Source organism: Priapulus caudatus, unplaced genomic scaffold (assembly GCF_000485595.1).
Source record: "Priapulus caudatus unplaced genomic scaffold, Priapulus_caudatus-5.0.1 Scaffold223, whole genome shotgun sequence".
Lineage (NCBI taxonomy): Eukaryota > Metazoa > Priapulida > Priapulimorpha > Priapulimorphida > Priapulidae > Priapulus > Priapulus caudatus.
In genome coordinates, this window is record NW_014577284.1 from 72,551 (window position 1) to 92,937 (window position 20,387).

Here is a 20,387-nt window from a genome sequence, read left to right on the forward strand (position 1 = left end):
GAATGATGTGATAATTGATGTGATAAGACTGATGTGGGGCAAGCTGGTGCAAGCGCATGGTAGGCTGCAAATGGTAGGCTGGAGCGGCGACGTAGTCGCGCGCAAACCAGTGTTGTTATACCGCTGGTATCCGCCATCTAGTGGACCGAAACTCAAAAATTATCAGTTTTCGGCCGCAGCAGTTTCACAGCGAGTTTCGGAGCGGGAGAAAACCATTTCGCTATCTATAAACAATCAATTTGCGCGCAAAGAGCTGATCCTTTAACTTTTGGCCGATTCCTCTAATGATGACGTGAAAATCACGTGTCATCGTAGTCTCTACGTTGTTACCAGATGGAGGGCGCTCGAGAGTATGCACACTGCAGCGATGATCTCTTCTCACTGCAGAAACCACACGGGAAAGACGTATGTAATAGAAGTTTATCTTCTATATCCTGTCTAGTGTTGCGTGTGCTGGGCTAATTTATATAAGAGATGCAGAAAAGTGAATTCGTAGTATGAATTGGACAATTCTGCTCTCAGTGTTTCATTGCCAGGAAAGAGTATACTAATTACTTTCTACTAGGCAACCTCACTAATTGATAAATTAATGTTGATTAAATTGACTGACAAAATATGTTGAATGATTTCTAAGGAGGAAGAATCGATTTAATTGTTAACGCTTGTCAATCAATCTGCAGATAATTCTATGTTCAATGGCTTTCTCTTACAGGCTAGTTGTTGGAGCAAGCTGTATCCTTTCAATGACACTTACTCTACTGGTATGTTTATTTAATTGACGATTATGGTATCACGTTTTTTTAATCTGCTAAAAAAATAGTGCAGCGCTCTTGCTATGCTTTTCAAGAAAATACCATGAAGAAAACCTCATTGAATTCTATCTGTATATGTTTATCTGTCTGAAATAGTGATATGTAACAAAAAATGTCCTAAGTTTACTTGTTATCGTTACATTTGTTTGATATCGATTTAAGAGCTATTTCAAGAGCTCATGTTACCGCTGTAAAGGCTGTATGTCCTGTACCGACGAAAATAAAGATTCCTTTACTTTACTTTTATCACAGAAATAGTGTAATATAGGTGACAAACACATTCCTTTGTTATGATGTGTTGTAAGATAGCCTATTATAGAGAGTTGGCAGTGAGCTTTGGTGTGGCTTAGTTACAAATTAAGTGTTATCGTTGCTAACCGTGAGCTTAGATGTTGCTCTGGAGTGCGCGTGGATTTCTAACGGGACTTGGCTATGATGTCACTGTTATGATGAGGTCGATACCACTACGAGGATTTGACCAGGTGAGGTAGCACCTTGTCTGCGACATATCAGTAGTTTATCTAATCATCATCATCTTTTGCGAAGCAAGTCTTAAAATACTCATGTTAATTGTTAATGTCAATTGTTACCCCAATAGTCTGCTTTGTTTCTGTGAAAATGTCGCCACAGATTGCATAAAAATCATCATATGAACCTGTTTAATGAGGCATTAATGAATCACTCATTGTGAAGTGCGGGCACTTGGTAGTCTAGTGGATATCATACTTGACTTTGCACTGAAAGGGTCTGGTGTTTGTATCCCACTGTGGTCATTGCTGGTGTGCCCTCCAGGCAAGGTACTTTAATCCCTATTTATTGCAGTTGACACCTGCTGTAGAAATGTGTTTTATCTCGCCAGCATGAGGGTTAGCAATATCACCTGTGTAAGATTGAGATATATAGCTTTGCTGGACAGAGCCTTTTAACAGAACCAAAACTACACAGTTGTGGAGGGAAAGTGCTCGATGAATGGCGCCAAAGGGGGTAGACAAAATTGCGAAGTTGTGAATTTCTCTGTGGTTACATGTGTGCGTGCGCTCATCCCATCTCCCACCATTTTGCATTGCTCGTCTTTGCTCCCGTAGCAAATGGCGGAGCTGGTCATAGACAACATGGTGTCGCACGCGCACGAGGGTGCTGCGTGGATGCGTTTCCCCAGCAGATTTTGAAGCAGGCTTCGGCGGAGCTGGCTGTGACGTGGCAGCGCCAGACCGGCGCGGCCGCGGGTCAGCCGGGATGCAGACGACTCCGATGAGTTCTCAACAGTCCTGTTAGCCATCGGTGAGTATAGCGCAGCAGCAGCAAGCTTAATGACGGCTACCAACACCAGCTTATTACGGCTCAAGGGTCGTTGTCGTATCAGGTACTACAGATATGTACCCGAGTACATATATGTATACACAAAGTGTACCAGACTTGTACATACAGAAGTGTACCCTAACCCTAACACTAACCCTAACACTAACCCTAACCCTAACTCTAACTCTAACTCAACCTGAACCATACCTCATATAAAAATATAAACATAATACTAAACAACCTAAAACTACCTCGGGTACATATCTGTAGTACCTGATACGACAACGACCCATCTGCCTTATTACGGTTATTGAGGTTTTCAACTACCGTGGCAGATCCCATGTGCGCAGTGGCTAGATGAGTGTAGTGTAGTGACCCGAGAAGAAGAAGAACAAACACCACTTGTTCATTTCTGGATCTTGTCACCTATTGCAGTCGAGTGACAAGGCTACGCAACCTTATTCAGTTCGATAGTTTGTTGTTTTCATTAGATAGAATGAATAATAACAGGAGTAAATAATCACAAAATGTGATTATTTGTGATTATTTACTACTGATAATAATAAAATAGTTTATGACGAAAATGTGTGGACGACATTGGATAAAATTTGTGTTGATCTGGATGAAATTGTGATGACAGTTTTTGATTATTTGCTCCTGATAATAATAGTTGCTCTGAATATAGTTTCTGGATGAAAAGATAGCTTTTCACTAACCAGATGAGTAACTGTGTATGCTCTACAGGCAGGGAGCCGTGTACAAAATCACTCAACCTTGATGTCGCCGGCGTGAAGATGAACGAATCGACGGGATTCATTGTCGGATCAGAGGAGGAGAGCGAGAGAACGTCCGTCCCAAACATATATGCCATCGGCGATGTCCTCCAGGTATGGCTCTGCTGCTATCTTATTTATATATATGCTATAAATATGAAATAACTTAATATATATTATATTATATATACATTATATGACATAATTTTATGCATTATTATGGCTCAGCTGCTAGCGTGACAAACTTAGGATATTACTGAAGTTGCCTAGGGCAATCTTCCTCTAGGACCCGCATACATATACATGATGTGATTAGGATTGGGTTAGGGTTCGTGTAGGTGTAAGGTCTGGATGACTGTTGGGGTCATGGCGATGATGTAGGATGACTGTTAGGGTCATGGTGATGATGTAGGATGACTGTTGGGGTCATGGTGATGATGTAGGATGACTGTTGGGGTCATGGTGATGATGTAGGATGACTGTTAGGGTCATGGTGATGATGTAGGATGACTGTTGGGGTCATGGTGATGATGTAGGATGACTGTTAGGGTCATGGTGATGAAGTAGGATGACTCTTAGGGTCATGGCGATGATGTAGGATGACTGTTAGGGTCATGGTGATGATGTAGGATGACTGTTAGGGTCATGGTGATGATGTAGGATGACTGTTGGGGTCATGGTGATGATGTAGGATGACTGTTAGGGTCATATTGATGATGTAGGATGATGATGCTGTGGTACAATGTATGATGCTGATGGGGATACGATGTTGTGCTGTCTGAGGCGAGGAACATAAATATAAGGAGACAATTTTACCCAGGTTGCACAGAAACGTGAACACATATGGCAGCACAATCATATTTCAGACATATATTCACACTTTAGAATATCACTCTATAACCTCCTTACACTGGTGGCCAGGTTCTGAATTTACTATGTTTGTTATGTATACATCTGTGTCTTTGTAAACATTTTTATAGGTACTCATTTAAGATTATTATAATGTGAGTAGCGTTGTTACAAAAATAATGCTGTAGTACTGAATTAATGGGACAGATAAGATTAATAAAGTAATTAAAATGATTACTTAGTATAAAATGAGAGTCATTTTTGAAGCTGGTGAGGCTGACTGTGTCATGAATATCGCTGACTGATGAGTTAGCAGTCACGGTGTTTCTACTAGTGACGCTGTTACATACTTGTAATCATTCCGCTTTACTTATATTGACTTTCTTTCTTTGCTAGGATCGGCCAGAATTGACACCGGTCGCAATCAAAGCCGGAAAACTGCTAGCACGTCGCCTGTACGATGGCGCCACCGAACACATGGACTATGTGAATGTGAGTTGTACGAGATACTGGTGATAGAGCTCTTTGTGATGTTAGACACTATTATCACATGTCTTGTCATTGATCTTGAGTGAAGGCAATGTAGTATTACCCTTCCTGGACATTCAGTTGAGGGTATATATCTGGTATGTTAGCTATTAATAAACAAGGTTGTTAGCAGGGTATAGAGCGTCCAAAGAACAGGGTAGTAGAATGCTGCCACTCAGCCTACTCAGCTTTTGTGATATAAGGATGTAAATCCCACTACTTTTATAATGATGATGCGGATGATAATGATGATGATGATGATGATGATGATGATGATGGTGCTCATGCAAATGATGATGATGGCGATGATAATGATGATGATGATGATGACGATGATGATGATGATGATGATAATGCTCATGCAGATGATGATGATGATGATGATGATGATGATGATGGTGCTCATGCAGATGATGATGATAGCGATGAATTCAGTGTTTAAATTTTTCGTTCATAGGTTCCGACAACGGTTTTCACGCCATTGGAGTACGGGTGCGTGGGCTTATCTGAGGAGAATGCAGTGCAGCTACATGGGGAAGATAATGTGGAGGTGAGGACAGTATTGTGCGACAATGTACCAATCTATAATGGTGATCAGGCTGCTGCTCAACGCTGCTGCAGTTATGCTGCCTAATTATTTATGACTGTCTGAAACTGGTCTGTATATGCCACTGTCGCGCTAGCAACGCTCATACGATTGGCGTACTTTGTCTTCCAAGGTAGAAATAGTCTGCAAAGTTACATGTATACATGCCAGGGTAAGAGGTTTTACCAGGGGAAAGTTATTCTGGTAGCGCAAATGTGTGATAAGGTGTAAGGAAGAGCATTGCATGATAGGACAGTTGTTATCAGGTGGTTATAGCCGTTCAATCTTCCATATAAAAATTGCACGTAGTATTTTTGTACATGCCGAGGGAAGTGATTTTACCTCACTACTGTTAGTACAGGTTCCACAAGTGTTGCAGCTATGTTCTGTGATCTGATGATGTCTCTCTATCTCTTGCAGGTGTATCACGCCTTTTATAAACCACTGGAGTACATTATACCAGAGCGAAATCACCAGCAGTGCTACATTAAGGTGCATAGGCATAACCGTCACTTACATGCGGCTGAACATGCTACTTACGGCTGAACATGCTTTGCTTCTCATTGTAACGTTGAATGATACTGCAGATGCTATTTGCATGTTATTGTCTTGTGTTTGTAGTTTTTGTGTTTGCATTTGTCAACCCAATTGATATGCAAGCATGCTCTTGTTCTGAGAAAGTATCTTAATGAGCATCAGCTCTGCTTAAACATACATGGTCAGGTCAGAGTAGTTGGTAATTGAATTAGTATTCGTGCATCTCATGAGTAATTATTATGATGATTTTATGTAGATAGCAATTTCTCAGACCTGGTGGCATTATCTATCGGTTTTCTTTTTTGGCAGATGGTGTGCAGCAGACAGGATGAAAAGATATTGGGACTACATTTCCTTGGTCCACATGCGGGTGAAGTCATTCAGGGTTTTGGATTTGCTGTTAAGTGAGTCTGCTTTGCTGTTTGTCTGCTCATTTAAATAGTTGCTAAACCATAAATCGATTGGGTGCTTAATTATGACAGGTTCTCTCTCAGTTGGAATCGCTTCTTTCATGCATTTTGTCATGGTTGAGGCAATTTCCGAGCAATACTAGTTGCAACAGTGTGGAGGAAGACGAGAATATTAATTAAATTAATAAAGTTTATCTAGGTTGCTTTTTCACTTGGGCCATGGAAGCAGTGTCACTGCTGGAGCATTCGTGCCAGAGTTACAGCAGCAATCCAGAATTTCATGTAAAATGTGCTTGCATAGGGTATGGCATTCTAGTCACCAATATTAGCAACCACAAATTCAGATGAAAGGAAACTATAGTGTAGCTAAATCAGTTTCCGCCCGTGTTCAAACGTTCTGCGTGCAGACCTGCACTCACGTGATATACAATGCCATGCGCAGGTGTGGTGCCACCAGGGGGCAGCTCACGTCAGTAGTCGGCATCCATCCGACGTGTGCAGAGGAGGTGATCAAGATGCACGTGACGAAGCGATCCGGCGAGGACGCCACGGTAACGGGATGCTGAGGATAATTCCATCCCCGGATGCTGGTAGGTGTGCGAGTGAAGATCCGTGGCGTAGCGTGTTCGAACTCGGTTAGGAAGTGATTGGAGTCGATTGGTTGTCAATGAACCATTGACGATCGGTTCTTGTGTATGTGTGAGCATGGCACTTTATCGTCACTGCAAGCTTGTACATTATTACACTTGCCACTGCAATACTACACTTGCGACCACATCACTACACTTGCGGCTGCAGCATTACATTGGCCACTGTTGTTACTCCCAACGCTATGCACTCTGACCCTCACCCTGCCATTGTCATGAGAAAAACCTAATCTACTATGAATTACAGTTCATTCTTTTATGATTTTAGGTGGCGCTGCAATCGTTTTCTCGTTTATCTTTGACATCACGATAAGCAAAGCATTAGCTACTCTGTTGCGTCCATTGTTTGTCTTTTATGATTTCAGGTGGCGCTGCAATCGGTTGATCGCCAGCAAGCGGGGATGGAGAACTGAGCTATTGCTATACAGTAGTTTGCCTCTATTCGCTGCACGTTCTTTATGAAGCGAAGATTACAACTCCCTCTTGTGGAATAATCATTTGCGGATGATGGAGCTTTGCAGTGAATATAGATTTCCTATTACTGTTTGAATCTGAGCTTATTCGAATCGAACATAAAATTGAAAAACAAGTTTTTATACACAATTCCACGTATTCTATATTGTGATTGCATGTTAATGACCTCTGCATCTCTCCAATCCTTTCTACGTAGGTTTGTATTAGCTGTATTATATATGTGTATAGGTCCTGATTATGAAAATCACTCGTTGATACGGCTGACTGATATTTAATGCATTACTACAATAGTGTATCGCTTTGTTATTACGCCTAGTGGTATGATCGAGGCAGCCATTTCAGTCGTGCAGTGCAGTGGTATATCTTAAACTCATTACTAAACCCGTCCAGCTATGATGCTAGGGTTAATGTCGAACCAGTTTCACATGCAGGCGGGAAAACATAAAACCGATTAGGCGTTTAATGAGTCTAAATCTGTCACGGAGTCGTAAAGCGGGAATCGCGTGTGGGTGTCGGGGGTGCGGCGTGATTTCAAAGTAGCATCTTCTTTGTCCTATCATGCACCGCACGCGCAGCGTATTGAGACGCTGTTATCGTGTGCAATAACAATAAACTGTTATTTATTTCCATACGCATTCCTAATTGTACGTGTCATTATCGTATTGTACGACTTTGGTGGTTAATGTCAAGGTGTTTAATGAAGTACCGCTGCGATACACCTCGTATAAACTCAATGAAATCCAAATTCATTGCTATAACGTTGTCCATTAAATACAAATATTTGCCGCGGGGGGGGGGCCATTGATCATACATGTGTAGCTAACACATTCCTTAGCTTCAAGAGACGTGCATGTGGTACACGCCACACTGACGTCTACTCTCACGTCCGCGTAGAGCAATCTATAATCCATCCCACCGCTGTCTAGCCTAGAGAAATTCCACATAGTCGGCATTTACCCTCGATGCTAGATTCCCACGCACAACGTCGCATGACACTCTACACCCCCTTCACCTTCCATGCAAGTTGCACACCATACACACACACGCACGTGCGCACGCACGCACGCACACACGCTGACACACAGACAAGACGCCACTGACGCCCTCTCTACCCTCGGCAAGATCCCTCATCCTTGATAACAAGGTTTTCTAGTATGTACACCACCAGCTCCACTACGTGGGTAGCCAGCCCATCGCTGTAGTTGTCAGACAGGCCTACACAGATAGATCTAGTGCGTAGGACGTCTTTGCCACCGCCGCCAGCGCACGCAGTTGTTTGGGAACTGGAAAGCGTAGTTCACCACAGCAACCACCCTCCCACCCCCCAGTCGTCGTCATTCACGTCTAAGCGGTTCCCGTTTATCGGTTAACTACGCCGCGCGCCGCGGACGTCAGCGCTGCTGTGCTTTAATTGTGTTTTAGAGTCCCTTAATATAGACTTCTATATAAAGGGACTCTAGCTGTGCTGAGGCGAGTGCGGCGCCTTCGGGTGATTCCGTTCAAGGTCGGGCTCGACTCGCTCGGCGCTCCTCCGTTAGCGATGCGCGCGCAGCGCCCCCGGGCGGCGTCCGTCGTCGGTGGTCTCATCGTTGTTGTTCCGCTGCCGACGCCTCGTCTGGCGCTCGTTACTACACGTCCAAATACTCACGCACGCACGCGCACGCACGCACACATTCACAAACACACTGCCTGTAGCTGTGACGCGTATAATATATTGCTCAATGTATTACGGGCGCCTGTTTGATGTTGGTGAATTGTGTTTCCTTATTCCGTATTGTGTTTCCTTAAGTGTGTCCTTATTATTTAATTGCCGGTTAAGTTTTTTTGCATTTATAATCCTGCGTGGAGGTGGCTGTGGAGGTGGTTGAAGGTAATGAATGACCTATGGTCATGTGTTACACGCACGTGCGTCAGCCAAAAACGCTGGAATAACATGCTGTTTATACACTATATTACGTTTATGTATATTACGCTGGAATAAAACGCATACATACACATATTATATGTACACATATTGTATGTGTATGTGTGTGTGTGTATGTATGCGTTTTATGTATGTATATGTGTATGTATTTATGTTTACGTATATTATATATATTAGCATATGCTACGCTACGTTAATTGAATTATTTCGGCTCGGTGGGCAAGAACCCAATTTTGCACAACAAAAATCCAACGCATCTAATCTAAATCGAATGCAATCGCTATAGCTGGTCCAGACAGCCCTCGGTCGGCTAGTCTGTAGTGACGCGATAGTGTAAAATCGCTTGTTTTCGTTCAGTCGGCGTTGTGAGTCAACCCCGAGGCCTCGCGTCGGCGCAAGGGTTACCTTGTTGTTTGCGCAAAGAAACTACATTTTGCGTAGATGTGAAGGAACCTGTTATCTATTTATCATCGCTGTGTAATTTATGGCTTACCTTGGCCTAAAACCACAGATCGCCTGACATCGGTACAAAGAAGCTATTCAAGCTTGCTCTGCAGTCGGTCGTTCTCACGCTTATCGCAGTTACTCGACGAATTCGGTCTCCAGCAATCGCCGAATATTGCCGTCATGGCGGCACATGTATATACGCGGTTTATCGACTTCATTGTCTTGATTAAGTTCTTGCCTTCGCTGTTACGGACGTACAACAGTAGTGGTACATTCGTACACATTCGGCCATATTCGTACATATTCGTACGCATTCGGCCATATTCGTACACATACGTACACAATCGGCATACGCGCACGCACACAAAAAACACGCAAGATCACATGCACGAAGCACATATTTTCAATTTTTATGCGTCTATATACTTCTCACAATCGTATATAATATTACAGGATTTCAACTACGTACTGATCTCACTCAACGATTGCCATTCAATTGGTCACTACATAATTGCTGACCGACAGTTCTATCTATTCTATTATTCGTCATCAGAACCTAAGGTAACGTTTGCTGGCATACAACTGAGAACAAACCGACAGTTGCTTCGTTGTTTACATGCTAATAACCTATATCCGTTTGTTTGAAGATTGGACGCAGAGATTATTAGGGAGATAGAAAACGATCGTAAGATGGAGATAGACAGCGATTAGAAATAGAATATTAACGAATATGGTAGAGACGTAACAAAAATGGTAAAATAATAATATGGTAAACAAAGAGCCGGCCATGGGTAGAATTTGTTAAATTAATACAACGTCAAAATCCTCTATATACCTAATAATATTATGTAACATCGCCACCGACTTGACAGACACCGGACGCTCGTTGAAGCGTGATATTTATCTGGGATTACTTGGCAAGATAGCCACGCACCACTGCAGCAATTTCACCGGGAAATCAGTTAAGATGCGTGACGTCAGAATGATGTCAGCGATACGCGTATAAGTTCGGGGTCACGTCGCGATTCGGCGAAAAATCCTGTTGGTTTAATGTAAAAGTTGTTGTGAACAGTGCAAATTCTTCACGTATAATGCGAATAACGCTAAGCATCATTTAGATAACTAAAGATTCGCGATCCGACGTTGCTGAATTGACTTATGCTAACCGCTTCTACGATCCCCACGAAAAATGCGTCAAAAAACTGCGCGAGTATTCACAACTGACGACGCCTGGCTCGTATAAAGCCTAGCGCAGACCTGCGATTTTTGGTTGCTCGTCTCTGCAACCTGCAACCGCAAGCGATCGGTCGATGTGTCACCGCGTGTGCGCACACATGCGATTTCGAAGCAATTCTAGAACAATTTGGGAGCGATTGGGAGTGACGAGTCGCTCAAAATCAAAACGGTTTGATGTCCAAGCGACCAACTCGTCGCAAGCGACCAAAATCGCTACGGGTTGCAGTTGCACGTTCCCGCAGACATAGCGATTTCACAGCCATTTTTACAGCGATTCTAGCTGTCGAGTTGCATAAAAAAATGTCGCAGGTCTGCGCCAGGCCCAAGGTGATGCTTCGGACCTCGGCCGACGACAGCATCCTACTGCATTGTCGCAGGGATTCATCTAAAGCCTTTCGTAAGCGCTGTTCTGCTGTTTCTTGCCGACCATCACCGTGTCGTATTTCTGGCACGTCCACCATCCTTGCACGCACTGGCTCTCCGGCTTCAGAATGAAACAGTCCGGCTGGGCGTAGTTGAAGTATAAGACGCCCACCAGGTGTGCCATCGTCGACATACTGTTACGCAAGCACTGGCGAAACCTGCAACATAGAAGAAGGGAAAGCTTCTATATGATTTCATTTCGGTTCGATCGAAACAGGGGGGGGGGTGTCATTCGATATGTCGATGGCAAGGACGCTTAAGACGAAAAGTGGATGTTTGTAACGCATAATCTATATATTTACAACATATAACTCTTCTTGAGAATAATATTATTCTCAAGCGTTCTTAATGCGTGTGTGCGCGCGCTCATACGTGCGTGCGTGCGTGCGTGCGTGCGTGCGTGCGTGTGTTACCTACACGGTAATGATGGTGAAATACATGAGTTTTCGTTATTTTAGCACAGTTACGAGTGAGATGCTATCTGTCGTTTGCATTCATTCAACTTTCGCGTTTTTCTTTTTCGCCTTCCCACTCGATCGTTACTCTATAGGTTTTTAGCATTTCGCATTTTACGCGTTAGCATTTTTCGCTATACTAATTTGCATCTTCACCTTTCCCATCGGCAAGCGTCGCCTCTCAGTGTGGCGTACGTATACCCGTATTGCACTTAGCATGGCGGTCGCAGGAGAACGACACAGGTCACGAGCGCATATATTTCATCTGTTTACCGCAACGGACCGGTCACGTCGACGAAGCTACAATAGGTCACCATGCGCGAGTATCTGCGCTTGAAAATTCACATCTTGCATTGCATTGTCCGATCGCAGCCAGCCACAATAGCCACGTCACATAAATTATACAGCGACCGGCCGCGGGGCGAAGGCATTTGTGTTAAACTTGTTTTCACGGACCATAATGATATCCAGGCAATAATCCGAATGCATTTCGCGCTATTTATCCGTTTGAAGAGCGCGTATAAACAGGCCTATCGCGCGGGGTGGTGGTGGTGGGGGTTGGGGGGGAAGGAAACGAGAACTCCCCTATTGAGAGAGGTTTATCCGGACCGATGGTATTGTACCGAAAACAAGAACACTGGGGCCGCCCAACGTCACTGCCGATTGCCTCAGACGTCGCTACTAAGGGCATACGACAGCGCGCGGCACCAAAGCACAGCTGGTGCGCCGCTACGCGCATTTATCCAACGGCACATAGGGGGCGTTCGCGACGGGGCTTTAGACGAAGGTACTCTATAGGTTCAATAGTCGCCTCGCTGCGCCATCGTGCCTGGGTATACGTCCACGCGTGCGACGGAGGCGCGAGGCGATGCGAGTGTGGGCCAGTGGCTGGGACTGAGAATCTAGCAGTGAGTGACGCACTGTGCAAGGTGCTATATGACGTAGACAGCGTTCGGGCGGCCTTCACCTGTTTAGCGCAAATTGTCGGCAAAAACGCATTTTAGCGCAGGAGCGACTCGCACGTGCATTCCCCGCTGTGTAACCACACTCCCAGGGGTACGTTCTCTGATGTAACCTGCTTCCTTTCCCCTTCCAGTCGCGCGTCTGATGTAACCACCTCCACCTCCCCTACACAGCGGCTGTCTAATGTAAACCCATTCCCCTACCCTCGCCAGCACACGCCTGATTTAACCCCATCCCCCCACCGAGGGACTTTCGAGCGGACGCCTGTTGTAGCAAACCGCACTGCAAGCACCTACTATAACAGCATCTGCACTGCACACACGCACGCACACACACACACACACACACACACACATATACCCACATGCACCTATACCCACTGCACCCCCCACACGCTGTACCGCCCCGCCCCTCACTCCCAGTACGGCCCCGCACTCTGCATCCACGGCTGGCATAGTGCAGCCTAGTCTCCTGCAGCATAGACAGGTCGCCTTGTGCGCAATAGAAGAGTCAGGCGAAGAACAGAATTAGGCGATGATGATTCACGCAACATTACAAATGCATGCATGCGCGTGTGACCGAAATCTCAAGTTTAATTCGCCAGGAAGCAAACATGGGAGCCTTCGAGATTAGATAAATGTCTTGTTGACAACACGGCGAATAGACGGTAGTAGTGTGCGCGCAAAAAGAAATATATTAATTACATCGTGGCGCATAAATTACATGCTATGTTATACACTAGTTATTGTTATGCTATGTTATTGCTTGCAAATTATGCACTAGACGTTCTGCACATGTCGAATGCGCATTGTGTGTGTACGCGGTAATAATCTATCGTTATAAACTCTCGTGTTTAAAATATGCGAGTCAGGTGTAGTATAGCGATTACCATGTTATTAGCTGTAATTTATTCTATTCCAATGAATAGATGCGAGAGTTTACGATGAGTAATATTAAAAGGTTCTATAATCGCGTTATTCGTTCGTCACGCGTATAGCGTAATAAATAGTTAGCGAGTGGGAAGTTTGATGGCAGATAAACACGCCGCCATTGTTATTCGTCGAATTTATTTCCCGGTTTTCGATCACCATATTATTTTGAGTTCATACGCAGGGCGTGGGGGAAGGAAATCTAGCAGGCATTAGAACGTTAGCAGTAGCGGAGTATCGTGCTCATAATCTCTCTTTCTATCTATCTGGAGCCCGTTATCAGAAACAAAATTAATCTTAACGTTAATCTTAACACTAATATCTTCTTGTAGACCGTCGACATCACTTTGTTTCGTATTGTTACGAGGAAATCTGCTACGATTTTTCATTCGGGTAACTTCGCAGCGTTTCTGTCAACAGTCTAAGAGAAAAAGTTAATATTAAGACTAATGTTAAGACCAGTTTTGTTTCTGACAATGATGCCTCTGGCTGTTATACTGGTCCTTTCAAACAAACAACAATCGAATAAGATCGCATCGATCAATGTCGTTGTCATCGGTTGGCGGCCCATCGACGGAAGCGGCATTCGTTCTCACTTGATTCATCGTTTTACTCATCTCAATTCCACACTGGCCCCACACCCGGTATGTGCACGCCACAATCTCGTGGACACAGCTCCTAACCTACCCGGCCGTGCACCGTATGCGTGCGTCAAGCGCCCGGCTCTCTAATAATCGTACGCAGCTACTAACGTTAGGAGGCGGTTGCTGTTATCGGCGCAGTGGAAGCCAGCAGACCACGGGCACCGATCCCATCTTGATGCGTGCGTCTTACCGCGCACTCGAATGTGTGGAAAGTCGACAAAGTCGTTAATGCTTAGCAGGGGAGAGTACGTAAGAGGATGGAAGAGCGCGTAGTCCGTGTGTAGTAAAGCCGACTGCTGCGATGTGTGTGTGTGTGTGTGTGCGTAATTCTATGTAAGCGCTGCTCACCATGCGTGCGCAAGTCGTGCGGTTGCCGCTTGGTTTGGGCTGTGTGTGAGTGCGAGTGCACGTGCTTTGTTGTTGTTGTAAGTGCTGCGCAACGTGCTGCCGCATGCGATGCGAAGCCCTGTGTGACGCGCATATGCGTCGCGCGAAGCAGCGCGCCCGCCGCCGCGCGTGTGTGTGGCTTGTGGTGTGTGTGTGTGTGTGTGTGCTGTGATGCTGTGAATGCTGTGTGAGTGTGAAATGAGAGGATGTGTGTAGTGTGTGGAGCGGAAGAGAGAGCGGCGAGATGGAGGAGTAATGTGGCGCGCCATGATGAATGCGTTGTGAACGCGGCAGCCGTGAGTGTGTTTATGTGAATGAGAGAGAGCAGAGAGACGCAGAGAGAGAGAGAGAGAGAGAGAGAGAGAAGACGGAGAAGAGAGAAGCACGACGAGAGAGATGAGAGTGACGAGAGAGAGCCAGAGAGCACCGAGAGAGAGAGAGAGAGAAGCAGAGCAGCAGAACAGCAGAGAGCAGAGCAGAGAGAAGAAAGAGAGACTGAGAGGAGAGAGAGGAGAGAGAGAGAGAGAGAGAGCAGCAACGCGAGAGAGAGCAGGAGAGAAGAGAAGAGAAGAGAGACGAGAGAAGAAGAGAGAGAGAGAGAGAGAGAGGGAGAGAGAGAGAGCACGAAGAAGAGAGAGAGAGAGAGACGCAGCGAGAGCAGAGAGCAGAGAGAAGAAGAGAGAGCAGAGAGAGAGAGAGAGAGAGAGAGCAGAGCAGAGAAGCGAGAGAGCAGACAAGAGAGCAGAAGAGAGAGAGAAAGAGCAGAGAGAGACGAGCCAGAAGAGAGAGCAGAGAGACGAGAAGAGCAGAGAGAGGAGAAGAGAGAAGAGAGAGAGAAGAAGAAGCAGAGCAGAGAGCAGGAGAGAGAGAGAGACGAGAAGAGAGAGAGAGAAGAGCACCGAGAGAGGAGAGAGAGAGGAGACGAGGAGAGTCAGAAGAAGAGCGAGCAGAGCGAGCAGCGAGAACGAGACGGACGGACGACGACGAACGGACACACAGACAGACAGATGAGGCACCAGACAGACACGACAGACAGACAGAGTGAGAGACGGAGAGTGAAAAAGGAAGAGAGAGAGAGAGAGAAGAGAGGGAGAGAGAGAGAGAAGAGAGAGAGAGAGAGAGCGCGAAGTGGAAGTGGAGGAGCAGAGAGAGGGCGGTCCGAACGAAAAACGCGAATAGAAGAGAGCACGCACCACGAACGAAAGCAGACAGAGAAAAGGAAAATAACAGAAAGAGGGGGAGAGAGCAGCCGGCCGCGCAGAAGCGAGAGGAGAGAGCCAGTCAGAAGGGGAAAGAAGCAGGCGAACACGCACGGGCGTGGGGGTGGGGTGATTGGTGAGCCGAGGAGCGCGGGACCGCGCCATGCGCTGCGAGACGCTGCGCGGCAAAGCAGAGACACGTGTGCCCGCGGTGAAGAACAGCGCATAAGTACGAGGGGGCAAGACGCCGGGGAGAGAGCCAACCAGCGCGCAGCGCAGTGGGATGACGGCCGGAAGTAGGACCAGACACATCAAGAGCGCTCGGCACGCGGCCGCCGCCAGAAAAGTTAACCTCCTGTCGAAGCGCGCGCCGAACGGGACGATGGAGGGCCGCCACGACCAGCCCACGCCGAGGGCGTGCTACAGCGCACGGAGAAACACCGAGTACACGCAGGTGAGCGCGCACGCGTGCCGAGGAGGAAACGTGGGGTGAACGGCTACCACAGCGCGGGCAGTCACGGGCGCAGGCGGGGCCGCCGGAGATGGCAGCTCGACAAGCGCGCGGACAATGCGCGGGGGGGGGCAGCGGGAGAGACCGGGCCCACGAGGCACACGCATCACACGACACACACACACACACATCACACACACACACACACACACACACAAGACACACACACACACACACACACACACCACACACACACACACACACACACACACAAACACACACACACACACACACACGACACGACCACACACATGACCCCCCCCCCCCACACACACACACACACACAGGCACACACGCCGCGCGGGGGAGGTGATCGCAAATGGCGCGGCAGGCCACCGCAGCTGCGCTATGGCAAAGAAAGGGTGTCAAAGGTGCAGCGCGAATCACCGAAGCAAAGCCCCCCCGGGGCGGCGGCGGTGGCCGCCGCCGCCGTGGGGGGGCGAGGAAGAGGGAGGCACGGGGAAGGTAGCGGGCCGTGCCAAGGAAGGGAGGGGAAAGAGAAGAGCGGCAGACCAGAGGGACCCGAGACATAACCACGCCACGCGGCAGGAGGAGCGGGTGTGAGTTGGAGAGAGAGGCAGGGCGGGAGAGAGAGTATTTACGCGTGCCATATGCGTGGTGGGGCGTGCGCGCGTGCGGGATCGCGTGTGGGGGCGGGACGAGCGCGGGGTGCGGAGTCCGGCAAAGGGCACGGATGACACCTGGTCCGGAGACATCACCAACCAGCTCCGATGCATCGGAGCGGCCGTGGACAGAGATACGTAACCGTGGACAGTGAGACTAGCGGAGCCCCACGAGAGAAGCGCACGCACCTGCAAGCCCTCAATCGATGACGGGCATTGACCCCACGCGAGGGGACGCTCCAAGCGCTCTGCGCGAACAACACGGACGCAATCCACCCGCCCGCGATCGAGGCGCGTAGCGAGCGTGGCGTGGACCGTGATATAGGCAAGTGAGAGACTAATAAGAGGAAAGCCAGCGCCGTCGGGTGCGTGCGTACGGTGTGCGCTGCGCGAGGGCGTCCGCCAACCAGGTTGCGCGCCAGCCAGGGTCGTACATGGGCGGCGTGGGCGCCGCTCGGCCTCCAGGGTGCGGCGCAGGGAGGCGGAGGCGGCGCGCCGCGACGGGGCGCGGGAGAAGCCATAAGGCCAAGGAAAGCATGGACGCCCCGGCGGAAGATCAACGAGGGCGGGACCAACAAAGGAGCCGGCTGAAGCGCCAGATGCGGCCGGCGGGGCCGCGAGGTGTGTCAGTGTGTGAGGCGAGACGCAGACGGTCGACGAGAAAGTATGTGACGGCGCCAACAGCGCAGCGCTGCGGGACGCCTAATGCGTCCCCCGCCTGACACACCTACCCACAGCACACCACACGCACGGCGCCCGGCCGCCCGGCGTGCGGCGCGCCGCGCTGGACGTGCTAGCTGCGTGACGCTCGCGCTAGCTGTGCCTGAGCTGCATGCGGCGCGTCCACCGGATCCGGATGTATCACTGCTGCCTGGCGCGGCGTGTAGGAGAGCCACGGGCGGTAGGGTCGGGGTCGCTTTGCGCGGCCGGGTGTACCGCGCGCCGACCACACGCGCGTTGCTCGCCCTTCACGTTCCCGGGTGCCCGCAGTTAAGCTCGCGCTCCGCGCGCGCTCTGCGTGCTGCGTGACCCGCGCGCTCGCGCGTCGCGCGCGCGCGTGGCCCACTGTCCTCGTGCGCCTACGCTGGTCTGGGTGCGGCGGCGAGCCGTGCTTAGCTGTGGCTGTGCTATGCTGCTGCGTGCCCGTCCCCGTGCGTGCGTGTGCATGGGCGCGCGCCCTCATTGCCTGGCGGGCCTCCCCGTTCGGCCCTCGCTGTACGCTGCGCGCCGTTGCCGCCTGTCGGGCGCTCTCTCTCGCTGCCTCGTCCGCTGCTCTCTCGCGTTCCTCTCCGTCGTCCTCTTCGTGCTCTCTGCTCCTGCGCTCGCGCGCGCTTCGTTGTCTCTTCTCGGCGCTCTCCGCGCCCTGCGATCGCCGTGCGTGCCGGTCCGGCGGCCTGTCCGTCGGCCGTTACTGTCGGCCGTGCGAGTCGCTGCTCGTGCGTCATCGGTGCTGGTGTGTCACTGTCGTGTGCGTGTGTGCCTGTGTCTGTGCTGTGTTCTCTGCGTCCGCGTGCTGTGTGTGTCGGTGTCGACTTGTTTGCGTGGTGCGGTGCGTGCGCAGTGCGCGTCCGTCGTGCTGCGCAGCGGTGCGTGCTGCGTTGCATGCATGCGTGCGTGCATGCGTAAGCAGACGCAGTCACGGCTCGCATTCTGCGTGCACGACGCTGGCTCTTTGTCCTCAATACGTGCATAAATTACAGCATAAGTACGATTCCCCCAGAGACTCCTCCGCAGCATACGACTGCGGTCATAAACGTACACGTACGGCGTGCGTGCGTGGCTGGCGCGTCTGTCGAGAAGCTGTGTGCGCGCGCATATGCGCGCGTGCGCGCGTGCGTGTGTGTGTGTGTGCGTGCGCGCGTGCGTGCGAGTGTGTTGCGTGTGTGCGAGTGTGTCGCGTGCGTGCGCGAACAGTCGAGAACACGATTCCCGGATTGTCTCGATAGTCGAGCAGGCGTGTGTCGCCTAGAGTGCACGGGCATTACATATTGTCGCTCAGCCACGCAGACTGCTTCAGTGGGAATGGATGGAGGCAGAATCGTCTTCAGTCAACGTCCACAGACGCCCCCTGCACGTGAAAACGCGTGTGAAGTGTAGGCGCATATTCACGATGACAGAGAACAACCGTGGCCAACGCACGCACGCGCTCACGCACGCACGCACGCACGCACGTACGCACGCGTGCTCATGCCACATGAATATTCGGGGTTGTAATATTATGTTGAAGCTAGTTGCGCTACTCGCATATTATTGTATTATTATATATTATTATAATATAATTATACATAATAATATTCAATTCAAAAAATGTCAATATAATAAATATTATATATGTATTGAAATACCGCGCTTTGCGCGTGTCTGCACGGTGCGGTGTTCAAAGCGGAACTTGCTCGATTACATAAAAGTGTAGATGTGATTATAGATGCTGCGATTCATGCCTTTGTGGTATGATAATCCATGCATGGTTTCCAGGCCAAATTGGATTTATTCTTTGCGTGATATTTTTGCGTAGCGAATAAGCCTGGAAACTCGAACTACGGGTTGCACGCTGACAGCAACGATCACGTGTTCACTGCCGACAAGATCAGTCACGTGATTACTCGCTGGCAGCAGCGGTCACGTGTTCACTGCCGACAAGATCAGTCCGCATTCGATTTCTACGACGCTATCACTATAGTTGTTGCCGCCGCGTCATGACGCTATCAGCGTGATTGCTACCGCCGCGTCATGACGCTATCAGCGTGGTTGCTACCACCGCGTCATGACGCTATCAGCGTGGTTGCTACCGCCGCGTCATGTTGCTACGGCCGCGTCATGACGTAATCAGCGTGGTTGCTACCGCCACGTCAGACGCTATCACTATAGTTGCTACGGTCGTTGCTGCGGCCGCGTCATGACGCTTTCACTATAGTTGCTATCGCCGCGTCATGTTGCTACGGCCGCGTCATAACGCTATCACCGTCGATACTACCGCCGCGTCATGACGCTATCACCGTGTTTGCTACCGCCACGTCATGAAGGTATCAGCGTCGATACTGCCGCCGCGTCATGGCGCTTTCACCGTGGTTGTTACCACCGCGTCATGCCGCTATCACTATAGTTGCTACGGCCGCGTCATGACGCAATCAGCGTTGTTGTTGCCACCGCGTCATGACGCTATCACCGTCGTTGCTACCGCCGCGCCATGACGCCACCGCCACGTCGACGTGACGGCTTGGACGTGTTGGCGTGGCGTGGCGGTGGCGCGGCGGGGCCGGGGGTCGCGGTAACGTGTGGCCCGCGCGCGGGCGACGTACGTGCGGTTCTCGTCGCGTGTGTGCGGCGCGTTGTAATCCGTGCGCTGTCTGCACGCGCGACTTGTTTTGATTATACCCCGCTTTTGTTCTCTTTCTGAATTCGTCGGTTGCGTCTAGAGCTGCGTCGGCGCGCGCTGTTGTCGGCCGTTGAACCTTGAATCTCCCTACATCGTACACGAGCATAGATGTAGATGTTATCTCTGCTGCAGTGAGGTGCGACCAGCGTTCTCACGGCGTTCTCGTAACGAGATAGTAAGCGTGGGAAAAACGAAAGCGAGAGAGCGACAGGGGAGAGTAGGGAGAAAGATGCATGGAGAGCGAGAGAAAGTTTTAGAGTGAGAGAGAGAGAGACGTAGAGAGAGAGAGAGAGAGAGAGAGAGAGAGAGAGAGAAGACAGACAGGGGAGAAATATATGAACGAGAGGAGAGAGAA

The 20,387-nt window shown here is 49.2% G+C and overlaps 2 protein-coding genes across 4 annotated transcripts in view; one reads left to right on the forward strand and one right to left on the reverse strand.

The window, feature by feature from the left end:
• The window catches only part of LOC106807573 (thioredoxin reductase 2, mitochondrial-like), an 18,400-nt gene extending 10,850 nt beyond the window's left edge, over nt 1–7,550 (forward strand). For 2 of the 3 annotated variants that reach the window (XM_014809949.1, XM_014809947.1), the window contains exons 12-17: nt 4,130–4,225; nt 4,719–4,811; nt 5,268–5,339; nt 5,694–5,788; nt 6,237–6,384; nt 6,807–7,550. In XM_014809949.1, the coding sequence (XP_014665435.1) occupies nt 4,130–4,225; nt 4,719–4,811; nt 5,268–5,339; nt 5,694–5,788; nt 6,237–6,360 (480 nt within the window). In that variant the 3' untranslated portion in view covers nt 6,361–6,384; nt 6,807–7,550. Of the gene's footprint in view, nt 1–4,129; nt 4,226–4,718; nt 4,812–5,267; nt 5,340–5,693; nt 5,789–6,236; nt 6,385–6,709; nt 6,725–6,806 lie in introns of those variants that run through there. The other variant, XM_014809948.1, reaches the window with a different exon arrangement.
• A 3,215-nt stretch (nt 7,551–10,765) lies between these two features.
• Nucleotides 10,766–20,387, reverse strand: part of LOC106807580 — a 21,644-nt gene continuing 12,022 nt past the window's right edge. Inside the window, exon 2 of the mRNA XM_014809958.1 lies at nt 10,766–11,103. Within this exon, the coding sequence (XP_014665444.1) occupies nt 10,908–11,103 (196 nt within the window). The 3' untranslated portion in view covers nt 10,766–10,907. The remainder of the gene's footprint in view (nt 11,104–20,387) is intronic.